The sequence below is a fragment of the Syngnathus leptorhynchus genome, chromosome 8, assembly GCF_054491065.1.
Source record: "Syngnathus leptorhynchus isolate UIUO chromosome 8, UIUO_Slep, whole genome shotgun sequence".
Lineage (NCBI taxonomy): Eukaryota > Metazoa > Chordata > Actinopteri > Syngnathiformes > Syngnathidae > Syngnathus > Syngnathus leptorhynchus.
The window spans coordinates 4,743,929-4,762,055 of NC_141202.1; the positions used below are offsets into that span (position 1 = coordinate 4,743,929).

At 41.8% G+C, this 18,127-nt stretch overlaps 1 protein-coding gene across 1 annotated transcript in view; it reads right to left on the bottom strand.

Annotated features, from left to right (window-relative positions):
* Positions 1-18,127, bottom strand: part of kirrel2 (kirre like nephrin family adhesion molecule 2) — a 101,671-nt gene that overhangs the window by 30,159 nt on the left and 53,385 nt on the right. Inside the window, exon 3 of the mRNA XM_085918194.1 lies at positions 8,987-9,119. Coding sequence (XP_085774320.1) covers positions 8,987-9,089 — 103 coding nt within the window. The 5' untranslated portion in view covers positions 9,090-9,119. The remainder of the gene's footprint in view (positions 1-8,986; positions 9,120-18,127) is intronic.

Sequence of the window (18,127 nt, forward strand, 5' to 3'; positions counted from 1 at the left end):
GCCGAGAATCCATTCCGTGTCGTACCCACGGATTCAATCACGTTTCCTCCAACTAACCGCACGCGTAATTCCACACATAACGCGGTGCAGCGTTTGCGCGGATGTTGACTTGTCCTGCGCGGAGCGGGGCACCGCACCGGTTGTCTTGACGCAGCGCGCGTTAAAGCGCATTAAAATCACACAAGAAAACAACAAGAAAAAATTCAAGAATGAGCTTACCCGAGGCCATAAGGCAAAAGATGAGGTAAAGCACAACCATTGTAGTTGTTCCCCCGTGGCCGCGCGGATAAACGCCTGCTCCGTCTGTTCCGTGCGGGGCTGCTTGTGGTCCACTCACTCACTTGCACGCACGCACTCCCGTGATATGATCCACCCGAGGGCAATCGCTCTGAATATGTCCCAACACTTGGTGGAAGTCAAGTCACAGATACATGTTTGCCACTCCTTCTAACTTTCCACTTTGAAGAATCAAAAGCCACGGGCTAGAAGCTCGGTCCACTTGTTCACTGCTGTGCGCTCTCCTCCTCCTGGACTCTGGGCGCTTGTGATGATGGAGCTGGTGGGAAGTTGCCTCTCTCCTCTTTCCTCCTCCTCTCTCCTCCCCCCTCCTCCTCCGTGCTGTGATGTATGGAACACACGTAGCTCTGGCGGACACGCACTCTCCTCTCTTCTATACTTGCCAACGGGAGATGCGCACTGACTCTGTTGGGGGCTTACACCACATTTGGCACCAAGCTGAGTGTGTTGAGCCCCTCTGCCTCACATGCACGTCGGTGGGGGGGGGTGGGCAAACCGCCTCTTGAGGCCCCCTATTGGCTGGGATGGCGTCAAGGGGAGGGCTTGGTTTTTAAACAGTTATTCTGAGTTAAATGTGGGCTTGGATAAACTGTTTGCTGTGCAGACGCCCAGACGTTAACGGCCATGATCATAATCAGAGGTGGCAAATACTGACGTCAAGTAAAGGCGTAGCTGCAGATAAATGAGTAAAGAAAGTCTCACAAGCACTGATTCAATGCCGGGAATTAAATGTGAAAGGATATTAAGTTTTACTATCTAGAGTTTTCGATGACTCGGCAAAATGGGGGGGAAAAAAAAGCCTCTGCGCACAAAATAATGTTCCTCTTTCTTATGGCAGTGATGTAGAAGTTCAAACTCCCCCACGTCACTGTTTATCATTAATCAATCAATGGCCATTGATAAAATGAGTTGAAAGTAGAATATTGGTTTTCAAATACAGTAGGGAGGTAATGTAAAAGGTCAGCAGAAAAAAAAAACAATCACAATACTTGGGGGGAAAAAAAACAACCCAATAACAAAGTATTTATACTTTGTCACTTCTCACCATTGATCTTAAAAGACGACTGACATTTTGTCTTCTTTCCTCATTTGAATTTTCAAACCACTTTTGCAACTTCAAACCAGTCACAATGTCACCACTCATCAATCAATCAGTCAATCAATTAATGCAACCCTTTATTTCCATCCAACCATTTTCTATCCTCACTTAACTAACAACTCCACAAAGCAATGTTGGACCAAGCTTGGATTCAAACCATCAACCTCAGAGCTGTATGTGCAATCATACAATGTACATCTATCTAGTCTTCCATCACAACAACTCTAATGGGATTATGCCTGAGGCAAGAACGGGATCTCCGAATGCTGCCTTTACAAAGATAATAATGCTCTTTAATTGAACTCAATTTATTGTACTAATCCCTCAATTGGGAAATTAAATTTGCGGTTGTTGTAGTTTGCAGTGGTGTCAAACAGCACTGGATCATACTCCGAGATGGTTCTTGTCTTCCTTATTAAAAACACCTCTTGCACTTGAGATGATGACATTATAAACGTTTTAATAGTACAGTTCAGATTCCAAACTATATTTTCCCTTTGGACTGTAGTCGAATGAGAATAATCTGTTCCAGTGTCAAACTGTTGTGGTCATGACATCATTTCTTTTGACATTCTTTGATGAGACTGTTCTTGTGGAATACATTTTTACATTACCCGTTTTCTTGGCATTTTTTCAGTGTCAGTTACTTCTTTTGTTTTTTTGGGGTTTTTTTTTTTTTTACTTGGAGAACAAAAGTTCAGCTCAGAACTGAACCTGTGGCAACCAAACATTACATTCAATTACATCACAACACAAATTAAAATGTGTTATTTATTTATTTATTTATTTGTTCATTTTTTTTTCAATATTTATTTGCACATGGAAGCAAAACGGACCTTATTCCAGGAGCAGTTTGATCTCAAGTGAGCCCGTTGTCATGTGTCGGGCTCGCAAAAAGAGAAAAGAATCGTTATCATATTCCAACAAAAGCGAAAGCCTTTTAGTAAAAGATGAAAACAATGCGCCTGTGGCTGTTAATAGACTCACCCTTTCATCTGCTTCATAGTTATTCAAAGATCTATTGATTAACCAAAAATAATAGCCCTGGCAGTCATTTCCTTCAATAATCTTTCACTTGTGTGTTTTGGAGCAGAAAAGCAACCTTTATTTTGCGTTGACACATCCCCCCCCCCAATTCGCACAGACAGGCAACACACATGCGGCTAGTTAACACAACCAGGTGGTGAAAACACCACAAGAGTGTGAAAAATTCATCAAAGTGGACACCCACTGTGGTCTTTTTTTGGTGGGGGCGAATTATCACCTTTTGGGCAATCCACATCATGATTAGCATTTTTTTTCCCCCTAAAAAAACCCCAGTAGGTTTAAGACCCCAAGGCTGCCCTTTTTCTGTTTATTGCCTCTCACTAATGCAAACATAAGGGTCCCCTGCTAGTAAACACATGTTGATGGAAGAAACAGCTTGCACAGCCGTGAAGCCGACTGAGGTTAGTGCGAGGGAGCACATGGACGAGCGCTGTATGTGTGTTTGCGCAGGAATCCACACTATTATGCTATTTTTACAAATATCACAAAAACCACACAGTTCGCATGTTGGTGCTCCGAGGTAGGAGATTGAAACAAATCACGTGTGTGTGTGTGTAGAGAGGGGGGGGGGGGGGGGGTCTAGTGTTTGTGTGTGAATCCATCAATGATTGACTGGATGACGGATGCGGGGATGCTGGGTGAGCTGTAAAAAGCAGCGGGGTGCCTCCACCAGTTGTGCTGTGCTCGTAAAAGCCACAGCCATTGTGTGGAGTCTGTCAGCATTGCATTGACGTGGATGATGTCACACAGATGGACGGTGGAAATGATACACACACACACCGATGTGAGTCTTAATTACGCTGGCCACCGCCGCCTCAAATGGAGGGCGCCCATATTCCCCGAGCTTTTGACTGTGTGAATAATTGATGAATAAAAAGGGGATTTTCAGCAGTGGGGTTATTAATAATAGATAGGCTTTGATATTTACTAAACTGTTCAGTGAGAGAAAGGAGTGACAGTTTGGGTGTCGTCTGCATGGTAATCATAAGGAGGTAATAAATAAGGCATGAGGCGGAAATATATGGAAATGGGATTCATAAAGAAATGAGAATAATTTAACAAAATATTATGATGACCCGGGGTCAATTAAAAGAAATGATGTCCGCCACGCTGGGCTTTAAACTCAAACTCCTTGGTGTTATTAGGTGGAAGGTAGCCGTGTGTTTGCTTTGCACGAATATGAAACTGAATAAATCAACCTTGTTATCTCGGTGAGGTAAAGAAGACATTTTTCTTTCATGAGTAAACAAAATGAGCCAAAAGTCGAGGAATGTGTTTTGTTTGGTTTGAAAACTTTGAGCTGGGTGGGCGCATTCGGCATGACTTTCAATCATAACACGCATATCTGGATGCATTCTTTACATTCTGGACAATGAACTGTGCTTTTGTTGAGAAAAGGAAACCCTTAGCATATATTTTTCCTGTCTTCTAGAACAGCGAGTGTAGTGCTACACAGGCGCCCTCTAATGGCAAAGGAATAGCTGCCGAATGACAGTTCAGTTGTATTTAACTTTTTCTATATTTGTATTGAATGTGTAAAAACGTTTTTTTAAAACCCTGTTATAAGTATGATACATTCAAATTAAATAAAAATCGATACCACTTTTCAGAACAATCCCAGTATGAATTTTTGAGTTTTGAGTTGTCATCAATACCAATATCAAGCACACAAACGTACTTTTTGAAAAAGATCTTTATATCACAATTCATAAATTTTCCTTGAAATTAATTTTCTATCTTTCTGATTTTTAGTTTCTGGTCTTAAAGGTCACAATAGGGCGGTCGATACTGGTATTGGCCAACATTGCGAGTATACACCATCAGCGACCTCATTACAATTCCTCAAGGGAGAATTCAACTCAACTCACTGCTGTATATTTGTGTCGCACACCACTCAGAACCAGATCACACATGTTCAGGCATGCAAGGCAAAAAAATCCGCATCACATCTCCCCAGGTGCCTGTCAACAAATGACTTGGGAGCATCTCATGAACTTTAGATGCGACTGTATATCGTAAATTCCTCACCGTACGGTTCTATTCAAACTGTAACCTGCAAGATTGATGGACACGTGCACCCTGCGAGTCCATTTTGGGTCCCCGGGGTTTATACTGCTGCCCATATGAGAAAGATTACACCGGCTTTTACTGTAATTGTGATATTGAATGTTGAGCGGATCTGTGTCACCCGTAACTCTAAGCGCTGCTACGAGCTCGTAACTCACGCAGACATATACACCTTTTTTTCCTGGAGGTGCTATCCCCCTCGCAATTCAAAACCACTCGCTCTCTCCCTCCGTTCCACTAATATGACGTCAACCCCTGCCTTGAAATCTGCAATTGTGCATTTTCTCCACGTGTGATTGACGAGCAAAGGAGGGCCATTAAAGCTCAACCTGGACCCGGCGGTTCATTCTATAAGTCCATAGGAATATTTTCAGCCTCATATCAAATCCATGTCCTCTGCCCTAATATCAGGATGGGACTCTGCCCACCCATGGATTCTGTTTTCGTCTGTAATGAAAGTCTCCCCGGGGATGGAGTGGAGGGATTCTTTTCCTCGGGGGTCAAGGAGAGGTTGAGGCTTTTGGTTCAAGCGGCGCTCGGAACGACGTGTGGATTACAGGAATGTAGCCGCTAAACTCCTCTGGCGATATGGAACGAACCAGGAGGCCGACTTCACAGTAGAGCCTACTGTGCCCGTTACGTGTGTTTATACCACGGGCAGACTGCAAAGATATTATTGTAGCGCGTGCAAGCACTTCAACAGTCCAAACTGTTTACGACATTTGAAGAAATAGAATTATTGCGTTAGTCTGACTGAATTTTTACTTCTGAAATATTTATATACACGTCTGTCTGTTTATCACAGCATATATACAAGCTATCATACTGAAGAGAACGCCGAGGAGTATGCAACCTTACTTGCAGTGGAAATAAAGCATCCTGCACATATTAAATGTCCTGGTGCCACACCGTCAAAAAAAATCACTGTGTGCCGTTATTGCAGTTTGCCCCGAGCCAGATTGTTTACCTATTATGGGGTGTGTGGGATCTAATAGGTCAACTGGAAAAAAAAAAAAGTCCAATAGGCCCATAAAAGCCCAATACTAAGAGGTTGAAAGCACCATTTATAGTAGAGGACACACTTTGGTCTATAAATTGATTCACAGACCATGCATGTATACTGAGACGCAAAAAAAAAAAAGAGTAGGACCTTAAAAGTCCCCGAAACCCTGAGAGTTCTACAATGATGGCAAAATATAAATTTTTAATACCCCCTCCAGAAAAAAATCAAATTTTTGATACAAACATTTTAACATGTTTCATGTTCATGGAGTGTGTTGTTCCTAGATTCTAGATGTAGTACTTTAATGTTTGTATAATTTTCTCCAACATTCTCATGAGGACACTTTGGCATCATTCATTCAAGTAGTAATTACAACCCTACCCAGAATGTAAACTCTGATTGACTAGTTCCACGGCAAGGCGAGCTGTGTCTTTGCTGATAAGTACAGCAGTAAGCTGACTAAAATATTCATGCGCTGATGCAGAATTGTTGTCCCTTGATGGGCCTCGCCATGTGCAACATCTGTTCCTGATGTCATGCACGTTCCAGTGTGCCAGAAATGCCCTGATGGAGTCCGTCACGTTCCAAGCGCGTTCACTCACTCACTCACTCACTCACTCACTCACTCACTCACTCACTCACTCACTCACTCACTCACTCACTCACTCACTCACTCACTCACTCACTCACTCACTCACTCACTCACTCACTCACTCACTCACTCACTCACTCACTCACTCACTCACTCACTCACTCGCACACTCACTCTGCTAAGATAAATATCTGCGGCAATGATGGCGATCCAGTCGACTGAACAAAAGTATCGAACACCTCGGCTAATCCATACCTATAGATTAGCCACTGCGGATCAGCGCTTCTGCCACTCACTGATGAATGTCTCAGTTGAGTGCTGATTTCTTGTATAAAATCGTGCATTGTCTCGCACAATGAACCGTCGTTATATCGCAGTTCATTGTTGCCGCTGTTACTAAACTGCAGAATTTTGAACTGCTGTTTTTAATTGATTTTATTCCAGGACATCACATGAACCGTACAGGCAACATTGATTTATCTGCTTGTGGGTTTTGTTTTATGCTCTCTTAGTAGTAGCAATTGTTTAAAAATTCACAATGACATTTAATGCTAATTCCGTTCCGTCCGTTTCCGTCTATGCCGTATTGCTTTGCGTGTTAGCATCAAGATAGCATACAAGAGTTTTATTTCCTTGATTGAATTAAATATATGATACCAAGAGGCTTCAAAATTGCCCTTAGAGAGACAGTTTCAGATGGAAAGTCCAAATGCAACCCCATCTTCCCTCACATCTTCCTCCCGTCACACAGTTCACTTTCAATCACATGGCCGGCCCACGACTGACTGGCTGCTTGTTTCGTGCCGAGATCTGATGCAGCTCTGCACTCATATAAATAATGAATGACTCGTCCACTGTCGCTTTTCATAGCATGTCAAGCCACGGCCCGGCCATTATTAGGGTCTGTTCTCCCTTCCCCCTCTTTCTCTCTGACTCCAGTTTTGTTATTGTTCTGGTTGACTTGCCTGCACACCTCCGCATTGGGTCAGCTGTCAGTACACCTGATGGTTGCTACAGAGAAGAAAGACTTGCTTCTGGTGATACAGTATAAAAAAAAAAAAAAGCGCCCACACCAGTAGAGTGACAACGGGGAATATTTTCTAATCTGGTTCAGGTAGCAAAGAAGCCACTGCTAACATGCTTTGTGGCCACTTTTGCTGAATTCTGTCATACTTGTAGTATAGGCTACACCAAAAAGTATTCTGTAGTTTCAAAACCTGCTCATGGTCATGGTACCGGTACATGGCTGACAAAAGTATATTGGACAGGTGCAAGTGATGCTGGAACAAAGCATTGCGGCGGTTATTATGCAAATGCACCTCCTTGCTATGAAACATCAGGGCAGATGTGCAGAAAAACTCACTCCCAAACACACTTTGAGAAATAGTCAATTTGAAAATGTAAGATTTACGATTTTCCCTGTTGTTTAATTTCACATTCGATAGGTCAGAGACCCAACTATTAGTCCGTAAAAAACGCAATATGTCCCTTTTAAAGTTCAAAAGGAGCCAAATGGAAATTGATTCTTATGCCTCGAGAGTCAGCCACCCAGAAGGAGAAATCATGTCTTATTTACATACACATCTGTGTGCGAGAAATATGAATGAAGAACATCTGCCTGCAGGGAGGACAGCCCCCGTAAAGCAAACACTGAGCGCGCTGAAGAATCCGGCTTGTTCTTCGGCAGAGCTCCGCAACCCCCTTCAACAACAAACGAATTGATTTCAGCTCTCTATTTGTTCAAAAAGTGTTTTCGCTAGCACCAGGCCAGGCCCGAGGCGAGTGTCCACCAGCAGCTCTCATCTCCGACACCCTGAGCCCATCTCTCCATCTAAGCGGTAATAGCATCAAATCAAGGCCCGCGGCAAACAAACCCTGACAGATCCTCTCATTTGGGATTCACTTTGGGACAGCTGTGGAGCCATCCAAAAACAGGGGCTTGGTAAGTTTGGGTGGGCCGTGCAGGGCAGCACTCAGTAATATATGCAGAGCGTGTGCACGTCCTGGATGACAGCAACACGAGCACTTGTCACTGGAGACATCAGTTCTACTTAGTCACAGCGCTGCCCGGGCCATCCATATGACTGCAGCGCTCTGCAAACTCTATTAATAGTTATCTACCTTTCAGGGCTTCTTATGCTGACGATGGAATGACAGTAAAATACAATGGAGGAAATCCCAAATGAGAGGTAAAAACAGGAGAGCGTTGTCTGGCGCCACTCTCACACTCTTTATGTCATGTGACTGGGCAGCATAGTGCCAGACCTGCAGTTTATGTGAGAGGCATAAGGATTAGTTATGGGACAGGAAGGAGGAGAAGGAGGGAGGAGGTGTGTGGGGGGGGTTGTTAAAGATCAGCAGAGCAAGCCAAAGAGATGGATGACAGAGAGGAAGACCGAGGATGGTAATGATGGGACTTCTTTTTTTCAAATATAAATCAAGGTTTTGTGATTAATATTTCATTCGGCTACTAAATTAAAAATGTGAACGGTCATCACTTATTTGTCAAATTGTCTCCGCTCAAAAGGTACACGTCATGTTGGGTTTAGAAAAGGTCAACGGTGGGGGATCAAAGTGTACTGATGCTGCCAAATATCTTTCCAAATAAACGTCTTGTTTGAGGGGCATTACATCCAAATAGACTTGCTCCTCAACTCGACTAAGTAGAGATGACATGATGTCAAACGTAACATCTGGAATGGCTTTGGCACGCTTAGTCTAACGTACCTCCGAAAGTATCGCAAAGATACACACAGAATATAGCATACAGCGAAAAAGCCTGCAAGATAATATCTACATGTTTGAAATCAATACCACATTCCTTTCAGTGTAACCATTAATATGTATCATACTTTTTCTACTGATTATCATAAGCACTCACATTTGCGGTCATCTTCCGTGTTGCTTTTCCGAAATTGGAGCCGAACCATAAAGTGGAACGAATCCATTAGACCTCCTTGTTGTCGTCGATACCCGCTGCTCATCTTTCTTCTCAATCTCGACTTGTCGGTTCTCTTTGGAAAGAAAATGCATTTGTGAAGGGCAGGAAGAAAAAAAAAAAATATGTAAACACACCGCTTGAATAATCGACCTCCCACTGTGGTGCCTCGTGGACCTCATTTGCAAAATTAGAAGAGTTTGCTTGTTCTTGTTCAAAATTTCCAACGTGTACTTTGCTCACCCAGCTGCCACCCAAAGAAGAATGCTCCCTTCTGTTCAGGCTAACGACAGGGAGAAAGATCTACTAGTTTATCTCAGCTGTCTTTTTGGGGGTCAACATTATACCGTTATGTCCCTCAAAACAAGCCTTCTGTTCTTTCTATTCCGCTTGAAACCAGAATTATCATTTTGCGGCTATTTCTATAGTTTCAGATGCTAAAAAGAACGTAATTGCTCAGTTTTCAGAATATATATCATCAGTACACACACCAAAAAAATTTGAATTTGCATCTTGTAGCTACTCCTATAGCTTCAGACGCTAATAAGAACGTAACTGTTCGGGTTTCGAGATATGTATCATCAGCACAAAAAAAAAAAAAGAAAAAAAAAATCACAGCAAACAAGAGTTTGTTTAGTCACATCTGGCAGAGTGGCTTCTGTAGCCTCATTCCCTCATCTCTTGTCAAGAGGCTCAGGAAAAGCATCTGTTACTTGGGACATCTTGGGAGACAGGGGCAGCCCAACAGCTTGTGTTTGAGGATGAGGAAAAGGAAAAGGTTGTTTTGATTTGAAAAGGAGTTGTGATTTGCACACTTCCTGTGAGTCTTTCTGACCTCGCCCTGTGAAGCAGGCGGGAAATTGTGTGATATACAGTTTATATATATTGTTGTGTTGCAGTAAATTTGGGCTAACTGGAAAATGATATTATCTTGAGACTGTAAACTCAAAATAGGATTTTTTTTTTCTTTTATTGTAAAGTCCCATCAGACCGGAATTTTCTATCTCTTACTTTAGTTGTGAAAATTGGTCTTCTATTAAATAGCAAAAATCCAAAAACAATCCAACATTTGCACATCCATATAGCAGGGCCGAGTAAATAATGAACTCATTTTCTCGTAAGACCCGATTTAGAGGAGCTAGCCTGCGTATTTGTTGGTCTGCATCACGTTCCTATATCTATTCTTAGTCACTCACTTCCTTCCACTACATCCTGATTGTATTTTCTTCCCCGCTTCCATCACGTCATCAAGTACGGCGAACGTTCCCTGCTACTTGCCTCTGGAAGGTCAAATCGTCACAATGACTCCAAGTGTTTTTTGGAACGCGCTTATTGAGAGCTAGTTGACGTTGGCCTTGCCACACTCACTTGTGGAATAACGTTGCCCAATTAGCCCTGCTACTTCATTATCTTTTGCACTCATTGTTATAAAAGCCATGCTGTGTTTTCTAAAGTGCACGGATTACCTGATTGAGAGCATTATCAGACCCGGGTGGGAAAAAAAAGACAAGAGGGGTGGGGGGGCTTATGTAAATATTAGTTTTATTATTTCATGCTTTGGCTCCGACGTTCATCCCAAGTGACTTTTAAATCTGGGGCCCATTTGCGAAACGGGTGGGGGGGGGGGGGGACATACAGGTATAAAGCCTGAAGCGTACAACCGTTCCACATAATTCGCCTTCTATTGAAGCGGGTCTTGGTCAAATGAGGTAGACGTACTATTTAAATTGAAAAAAAAAAGGCCCCTTTCAAAGAACGAAATAGATTAGTTCCGCTGATAGATGATCACTTGAAATCTTGACTGCTCGCTGATTGATATCAGTGAAAATGTTGCCCTTAGGGCTTCTGCAGGGCGGGGGAGATACGGTCATTTATCCTGAACAGATGAAAGACAGAAAATGGTTACCACATATCCCATTGTTTACATAAACTTCATTTAGCTAGCTTTCCTAACATTCTTTACGTCGGAAGGACCTTTTAGCATCAAGTCATCGATAATACAAACCACGCCATCTCTGCACGTAGGTCTAAATATGCAACTCTTGAGCTGGGTTGACCTTTTAATCACGGTATATTTAACACACATCCCGACGGTACTATTCATTATTGTAACCCAAGTGCCTTAATGGAAAGTAGAAATTGTGGTTCCCTCTCAACCGAAACCTGCTCATTATTCTCCATGTGAGCAGCCTGTTGGCTTCATTAAGGTTTTGCCGCACTTTGTGACTCAGGAGACAAACACAAACGCTAAGGCGGAGGAGGAAGTGTAAAGTAGGAGGGAGGGATAACGGTAGGCTGCGGTTGAGACCATGCATGCTTGAAGTGAAATATGATTGATTAGTGCGCTCTTGGGTTGACATGCCCTCACTGCAGCTGAAACCTGTTAACTCAATAGACGCAGACCTGGGCCGAGCAAATGTGTTGTGACTGCCACATGGCAAATATTATGGTTGGCTGGCCAAGCTGAGGCTCAAACAGGGTACGAGCGATATAAACAAACACTTTCATACGGGACGGAGGCTGTGCGTGACGCCGCATGTCCGTGTTTGGTAACTGTGTTTGTGTACATACGGACGCATGGAATGATTGGTTGCGTTCTTTCGTGACGTGACGTGAAACATAACACTACGTGACTGAAAGCGAGTGTGGATGTACATTTGTTTTAAAACACAGATAACAGATAGAGAAATGTATATCCTGTGGATTACGTTAGAAAGTACATCACACAAATTCACCTGATTCTGCTATCCTCATTAATCCTATACGGGTTCGTGTGGATTGAACTCCGATAAAGGTCAGATGAAATCACTCTGGGGTAAAGTCAGAGCTTGGTCGGGGAAAACAATAAGACACAGCGTGGTGGGCAGGGTGTTAACGTGTCTGTCAGCAGCCATTAGCACTTCTATTAAAGCCTCAATGAAATCATGCCTCGCCGAGAGCTATTTAGCGTCTGCTGGGCCAATGAGTTGCGCTTCCCTCGATGCTTGGCTGGCTATGTTTACATGGATAGCAAGAGTCCAATATTAACTCAATTAAAGCAACACCTGCAGTCAGACGCTGCCATGTAAATAGCATTTTACATGAACTCAAACAAGGTCACGTTCCAATGGAGATTCATAACGATAAATATATTAGCATTGCGCTCGTGTGGCTTTTCTCCAGGTACTGCAATTTTGCGCTATGTCAGGTTAATTGAAAGTGCGAAATTGGCCTTGAGCGTGCACCCGAGTGTGAATGTTTGTTTTGTCTTTACAGTAGCCGTGCTGTATATATCTTGCGAAAGATAGCTCACCTGTGACCCTAAAAAAAAATTTGCGGTGGAAACTGATTGGATGGATAACCACATTATGACAGATTTGCAGTTTGGCAGATTATACAAGTTAGGTTTTAATTAAAAGCGTGACGGTGAGAGGTATTGTTCTCATCCATTACTTGGTTGGATTGTGTGTTGGTCAGCAGGATTATGCAAAAACTGTACTGGTGACTTCCATGTAACTTTGTGGATAGTTGCTGCGTGTGCACAGCAAGAACCCATTAAATTGTTTTTGGAGGGCATGTATGTTCTCTTGTCTCTGCTGTCAAAAAATAGTGGTGCTAGGATTCGATTTTGGGGGTGATTTGGCTTTTTGGGGAAACTTGCCTCAAAAATGCACTCAAAACATTTTTATTGTGTTTAATTGGATGATATTTTCCCTCCATATTTGCATTTGTGGTATCTTAATTGGCTTTTGTTGCAAATAGCGTTTGCTTATTTCCTAATTCCCCTTGGCAGAACAGCTTCATATTATTTTTCTTGATGAATAGACTTGCACTTACATTTCATTTTGTGAATAGATATTTGTTTTAAGAGGTTATTTACGAGCAACCTTGTGTGTATTAATATGCAGACAACAGTCTTGCACCTTGACTGAGGTCTGTGCTCTCCAGAATGCCTTTGCGGTTTGAGTTTTGTTTCTTTTTAATGACTACAAATATTTTTTAAGTCATTAAACCTGGGAAACCAGGTTAGTTTATATTCATATGCAGATTGCAATATTCCATATCTTTTAGATATTATTATTATTAATTTTATATTTGCATAGGTGCAAAATATTTATATTTAAATTTTTTAGCATACAATTTCCACCATCAATGGGTTTGAAGCAAACATTGAGAAACCAACATTAAGTACAAGAAGTCCTTTTCCATTTTCTTTCCCACAAAAAACAACTCACTAAAAAAACAATAATGTTATCGAGGTGCAACGTTTGTACTGCATCATTCCAAATCCAACCAAAAACTACGAAGCCGACTTAAATTGTGGTATAACGGAAGGTGGTAAAAAATATTGTTAATAATCATACGTTTCAGGATAACAGATTGATTTTTCTGTTGCGGCAGATGTTACTGTCCAAATAATTACAGCGAGTGTTGTATGGATGCGGTATATCTGTACCCAGCGGTCACAATTATTTGCACTAGGCTAAATGTTTACAACTAATCGTGAGGTGAGAATGAGGGGCGTTTAATTCCCAATATTATATACAGAGGGCACAAAGTTTCTTGTATGTACAGTTTGAGGGCCAAGAATGTGGAAATGAGAACGGAACTTTGTGGAAATGTATGCCTCCAAATGTCAGATGTCAAACATCAACACGGTGGATTACTGTTATCATTCATGAACATCTAACTGAAATTAAATATTTGTGCGACATGGGAAAGCTGTTCTCGTCCCTGTTTTGGCTTCGCAGCACACTAAAAGCAAAATAAATCGATGACGGATTTGTTTTGAAATTGTAATCGAGGTTACAGTAATAACTTATTTGTCAGATAAAAAAAAATTGTCGTTAAACTTCAGTATGCCTCTCTCTCAAATTCGTTCTGTGGCATTATCAACTAAAAAGAATCATTTTACTAGAACGCTGTATAGAGCTACAAAAATAAATCGATTAATTGACAAATAATCAATTATTAAAATAATCGTCAATATTTTAAGAATCGGGTTATATTATATAACCCATTATATTAAAATTGTCTAAATCCTGTCTTACCTCTCAAGAAAATTTTTGTAGTCATTTATGAAAATGAACGGATCATTTTTATCATTTAATCAAGGCTATTTGCACGAATCTGTTTTTACTTCATAAAACAACCACCACACAAGTAACAAGATCCAAAAGACCCTCTCATGTTATATGATTTAAATAGTTTAAACCATCACTTATGAACAGTGAGCCTACTTTAATGGACTTTAATTTGCATATCAAATAAATATTTGATCAACTGAAGGCATCTCTGGAGTTTTTGGGAAACACAGTACAGGTTATAGACAGGGTAGTAACAGCTTGCAGAAGTTCAGCACTGATTTCCCCAGTGTCCATGTTTGACAGGCCTGTGGTGGGTGGCTGTCTTTTCCATCTCCCTCTTATCTGCTCCCATCAGCTCATGACGCACACACAAACACAGTCCAGTACCCTGGGTCACCTCTGTTCCCTGCCCAATCGAGGAAGATGACATGTGTTTTATGGCACTGTCCACCTCTTCCTTGTCCACCGACTCAAAGGAACCACAACCCGACGGGGTTGGAGTGTGGGGCCAGCTAGCGTAGGTTGGCAGTGACACGTTTGTACTGCTCAGTTCCTTCAAAAGACTGCATAGAGGCCAGTGTTGTTGATTTTTTTTTTTTCCTCTTTGCTGCTTTGTTTGTCGCTCCTAATTAGCTGGGCCGACGAGCAGTTTTGAACGTGGGCCCTGCAATCCACCGCGGCTAATCAAAACTAGCTGAGACAAAGCCGGAGATGAAGAGCGAAGTGACGCTGACCTGAAAATGTCAACTGGTGTTGCCTTTCTTATTGTTCACTGATGCTCTCGATCGCGCTTCAGGCTTTTTGCATATTTGGTTGGTAGTTATTTTCACTTGGATTGCTCAGATAGCGGTAAGATTTAAGAAAAAAAATTGAAGGCCTTGTTGCTTTTTGTTAAAAGGATGAGAGGTTATTATGAGGTGACCTCGGCTGCCCACACTATTGCTGTTGTGAGCAATAAAGCTCATTATCCTTGCCGAGAGACGGCGGGTCAACACGTCGTCTCCTCCTGCACTCAGTCAGAGGTGACGATGGACAGCACATTTCGTGTTTGCTATTCACCCAAAGAGAAGCTGTCATTCTGAGCCTACGTGATTGGGAATGGAATACTTTTTTCGTAAATTTGTATCCACGGTCTTATCATTCAAAATGTTTCAGATGTGTGCAGTTAGAGAATGACCATTTATGACAAAACCAAGACTGATGATGGGGTCTTCAACCACAGGGCTACTCTTGTATGTTTAGCTTTTCTGGCCCCCGAAAAATCAATAAGGCCCAGCCTGATATTTTTGCAGGGGGTATATTCGGCACACAAGATGTAATCTCAGTTTTATGTCACTACACAGCTACTTTGACAGGAAGAGACATTGCTCCAAAACAGTAGAAGCTTAATCTAAATGATAGGATGGAAAAAGAAGACGTATGTGCATTGCGGCATATCGTCATTATTTGGAAATTCCAAAATCCAGTGGATCGAGCAGTTGTATCTAATAAATAGACTTTTGAGATGCCAGTGGAAGTTCACCAAGCTAGTCACATTTAAAAGTAATAATAATAATTTGCATTTTATATATATATTTTGTTTTTTGTGTGTTTTTTGTTTTGTTTTTAATATAACCCAGTCAACTCAATGTTCCCTATATTGTTGCAGATTCAGATTTTGCATTTGCATTCTCCGTTGCCTGTTCACAAGCATTGTGACTTTTTGAAACACCCGAGTAATTAATGATCCAAATCTCGCATTGATTTAAAACAACAACAAAATCATTCAAACTTTATTGGTTGCAGGCATAACTGAATTCAACCCGTTAACCGACATGTCAAGGGAATAGTTGAATAGAGTATGCAATTAAAAAAAACTGCAATACAGGTATGTTTTTTTTTTTTAACTTTCATTTTTATATGCTCTAATTACTGCTGTGCAGGAATATGGAACAATTGTGTCTTCATTTCCATTACACGTGTATAAATAGTATATAGGTAATGGTATGCACGAGCATGCTTGTTTTTTGATATCAAGTAAATTACCAAGTTAATTAAAATCATAGGAAACAATTCTGAATTCACAAGACTGTATGAGGTTTCCATAATCAATTCAAATATTTATAAATAATGTGCATTATGAATTTTAAGTTTTCCTTGACAAAATAACAGTTAAGGCCAAAACAGTCACGTGACTTCTAGAAAGACTTTGTTGGATATTTCTTTTAACTCATTCACTGTCAACCCAATTAATATCTTTGACGTCTATAACCGTCAATGACACTGAATGAATTAATAAATACACTTTCAATTTCAAATGAAAATGATTGCTTATGTTGAGTCAAAAAAAAATGTTTCAAGGCAAGAAAATTGTCACAACTTTTGCCAATAGATGTCTCGTTCTTGTTACATGGAAAAGAAATGTAGCCATGTGCCAGATCCCATTACCACACACCATATTTTGTGTGTAATTGTGAGGGCATGCTGCTCTAGTGGAAGTTGTACTCTTATTAGTCATAATGAAGATGCAGTAGAGCTTGTGTTCTCCTCTCATGCCCGACCATCTCCATGTGTATGCTGACAGCTGAATGTTGCCAACTTTGCTTGTTACTCACTCTCGTGTGTGCGTGTGCGTGTGCGTTTGTGTGTGTGCCCCGAAGCGCCATGCTGTTGCTACTCAAACATGTATGCTAATGAACTGGTAAAAAAAAAAAAAAAAACAGGCAACAACAGAACCATTGCAAATAAATATTTGCTTTGTTTTTTTTAAAGTTTGCAATTAACACTTCACTGACAGAGAGATGAATAACCAAACACATTTTTACAGCTTTTAATCTTCCAGAGCATTTTTCTTTTTCAGTTTTAATCAAGACACCTATTTTCGAGTTCAACAATTTAATAGGAGAGCTTTGCCAGAGGCGTCAGTTTTTTTTTTTGTCTTTTTTTTGGAGCGGCTTATTGCTATTGGAAATGATAGCGCTTAGATGTGCGAGCTTGTTCTTAGCCTTGATAAAGCCAGCTTTCTCTATTCTGATCCTCTCGGCGGTTTGCGGCCCTGCAAACTGTATAGCAACAAGTTGCCCTGATCACCAGTCGTGCCTTGGTGCCTGCTCCGAGGGAAAAGTCGATAAACTCCTGTTTGGTTGCACCTAAACTTCTCTTCCCCGAGTCTCTTCGCCTGATTACTGACTGATTATAGAACTGAGCTACAGTGGAATCATTTGTATTTTGTGTCACATGTCCTGCTTGCGGCCTCCCCCTTTCCCTTGGTTATGTTGAATCATCTGCGACTGAGTAAGTGGAGCACATGGTCACCCACGCCGCCGGCTGTGAGGAGCCCAGTGCCAGTCCCGAACGCCCAGGGCCGGCCGAGAAACACGAGGCAAGATTTTGCTGAGCTCTCCCCCACCACCACCACCACCCCCCCTGCAGCCCGGAGAATTCAAGCCGAACATGGGCGGCCCTGTCTGAGGCTGTTTGCTCTTAATTGAGTTGCTCACTCAGCCACTCGCCCCGGAGGGACACCTCTATGTCACTTCCTATGATTAACCTAAATTTCCCCCATCGTCCAAGACGTTGTTGTGTTGCGTTAAGGCCGCCGAGTATGCGTTGAGACGTGCACAATAAAAGAGCAAGGAGAGGAAAATAAAAGGCGAGTGCCAAGGTAAGATGTGATGATGGCGGCAGAATATATATCATAGGAGCAGTTAATGCCCACATCTGCACATAAAACAGAGAAGTGAGGCTGGAAATAATTAGGATATCAGGTAAAAGGTCCCACTTTCCTTGCCTCAGCAAAAAAAAAAAAAAAAAAAAAGCTACACGGCACTGATGTCACCCAACGTGTATTGAGCCGGTCAAGTGGATTTAAAAATGACTTCTTGTCATAGCCTGTAGAATTTAACAGCGTCGGTGCCGACTAAATTGGGCTTTTTAGCTCTGGCCAGGCTCCAGGGGACAGGCTGCTTATGTATGGGCTTTTCCAGGAGTTAGTCATAGGATCGGTTGCTCATTTCCCTCCAGTCACAGGTAGCCAAGC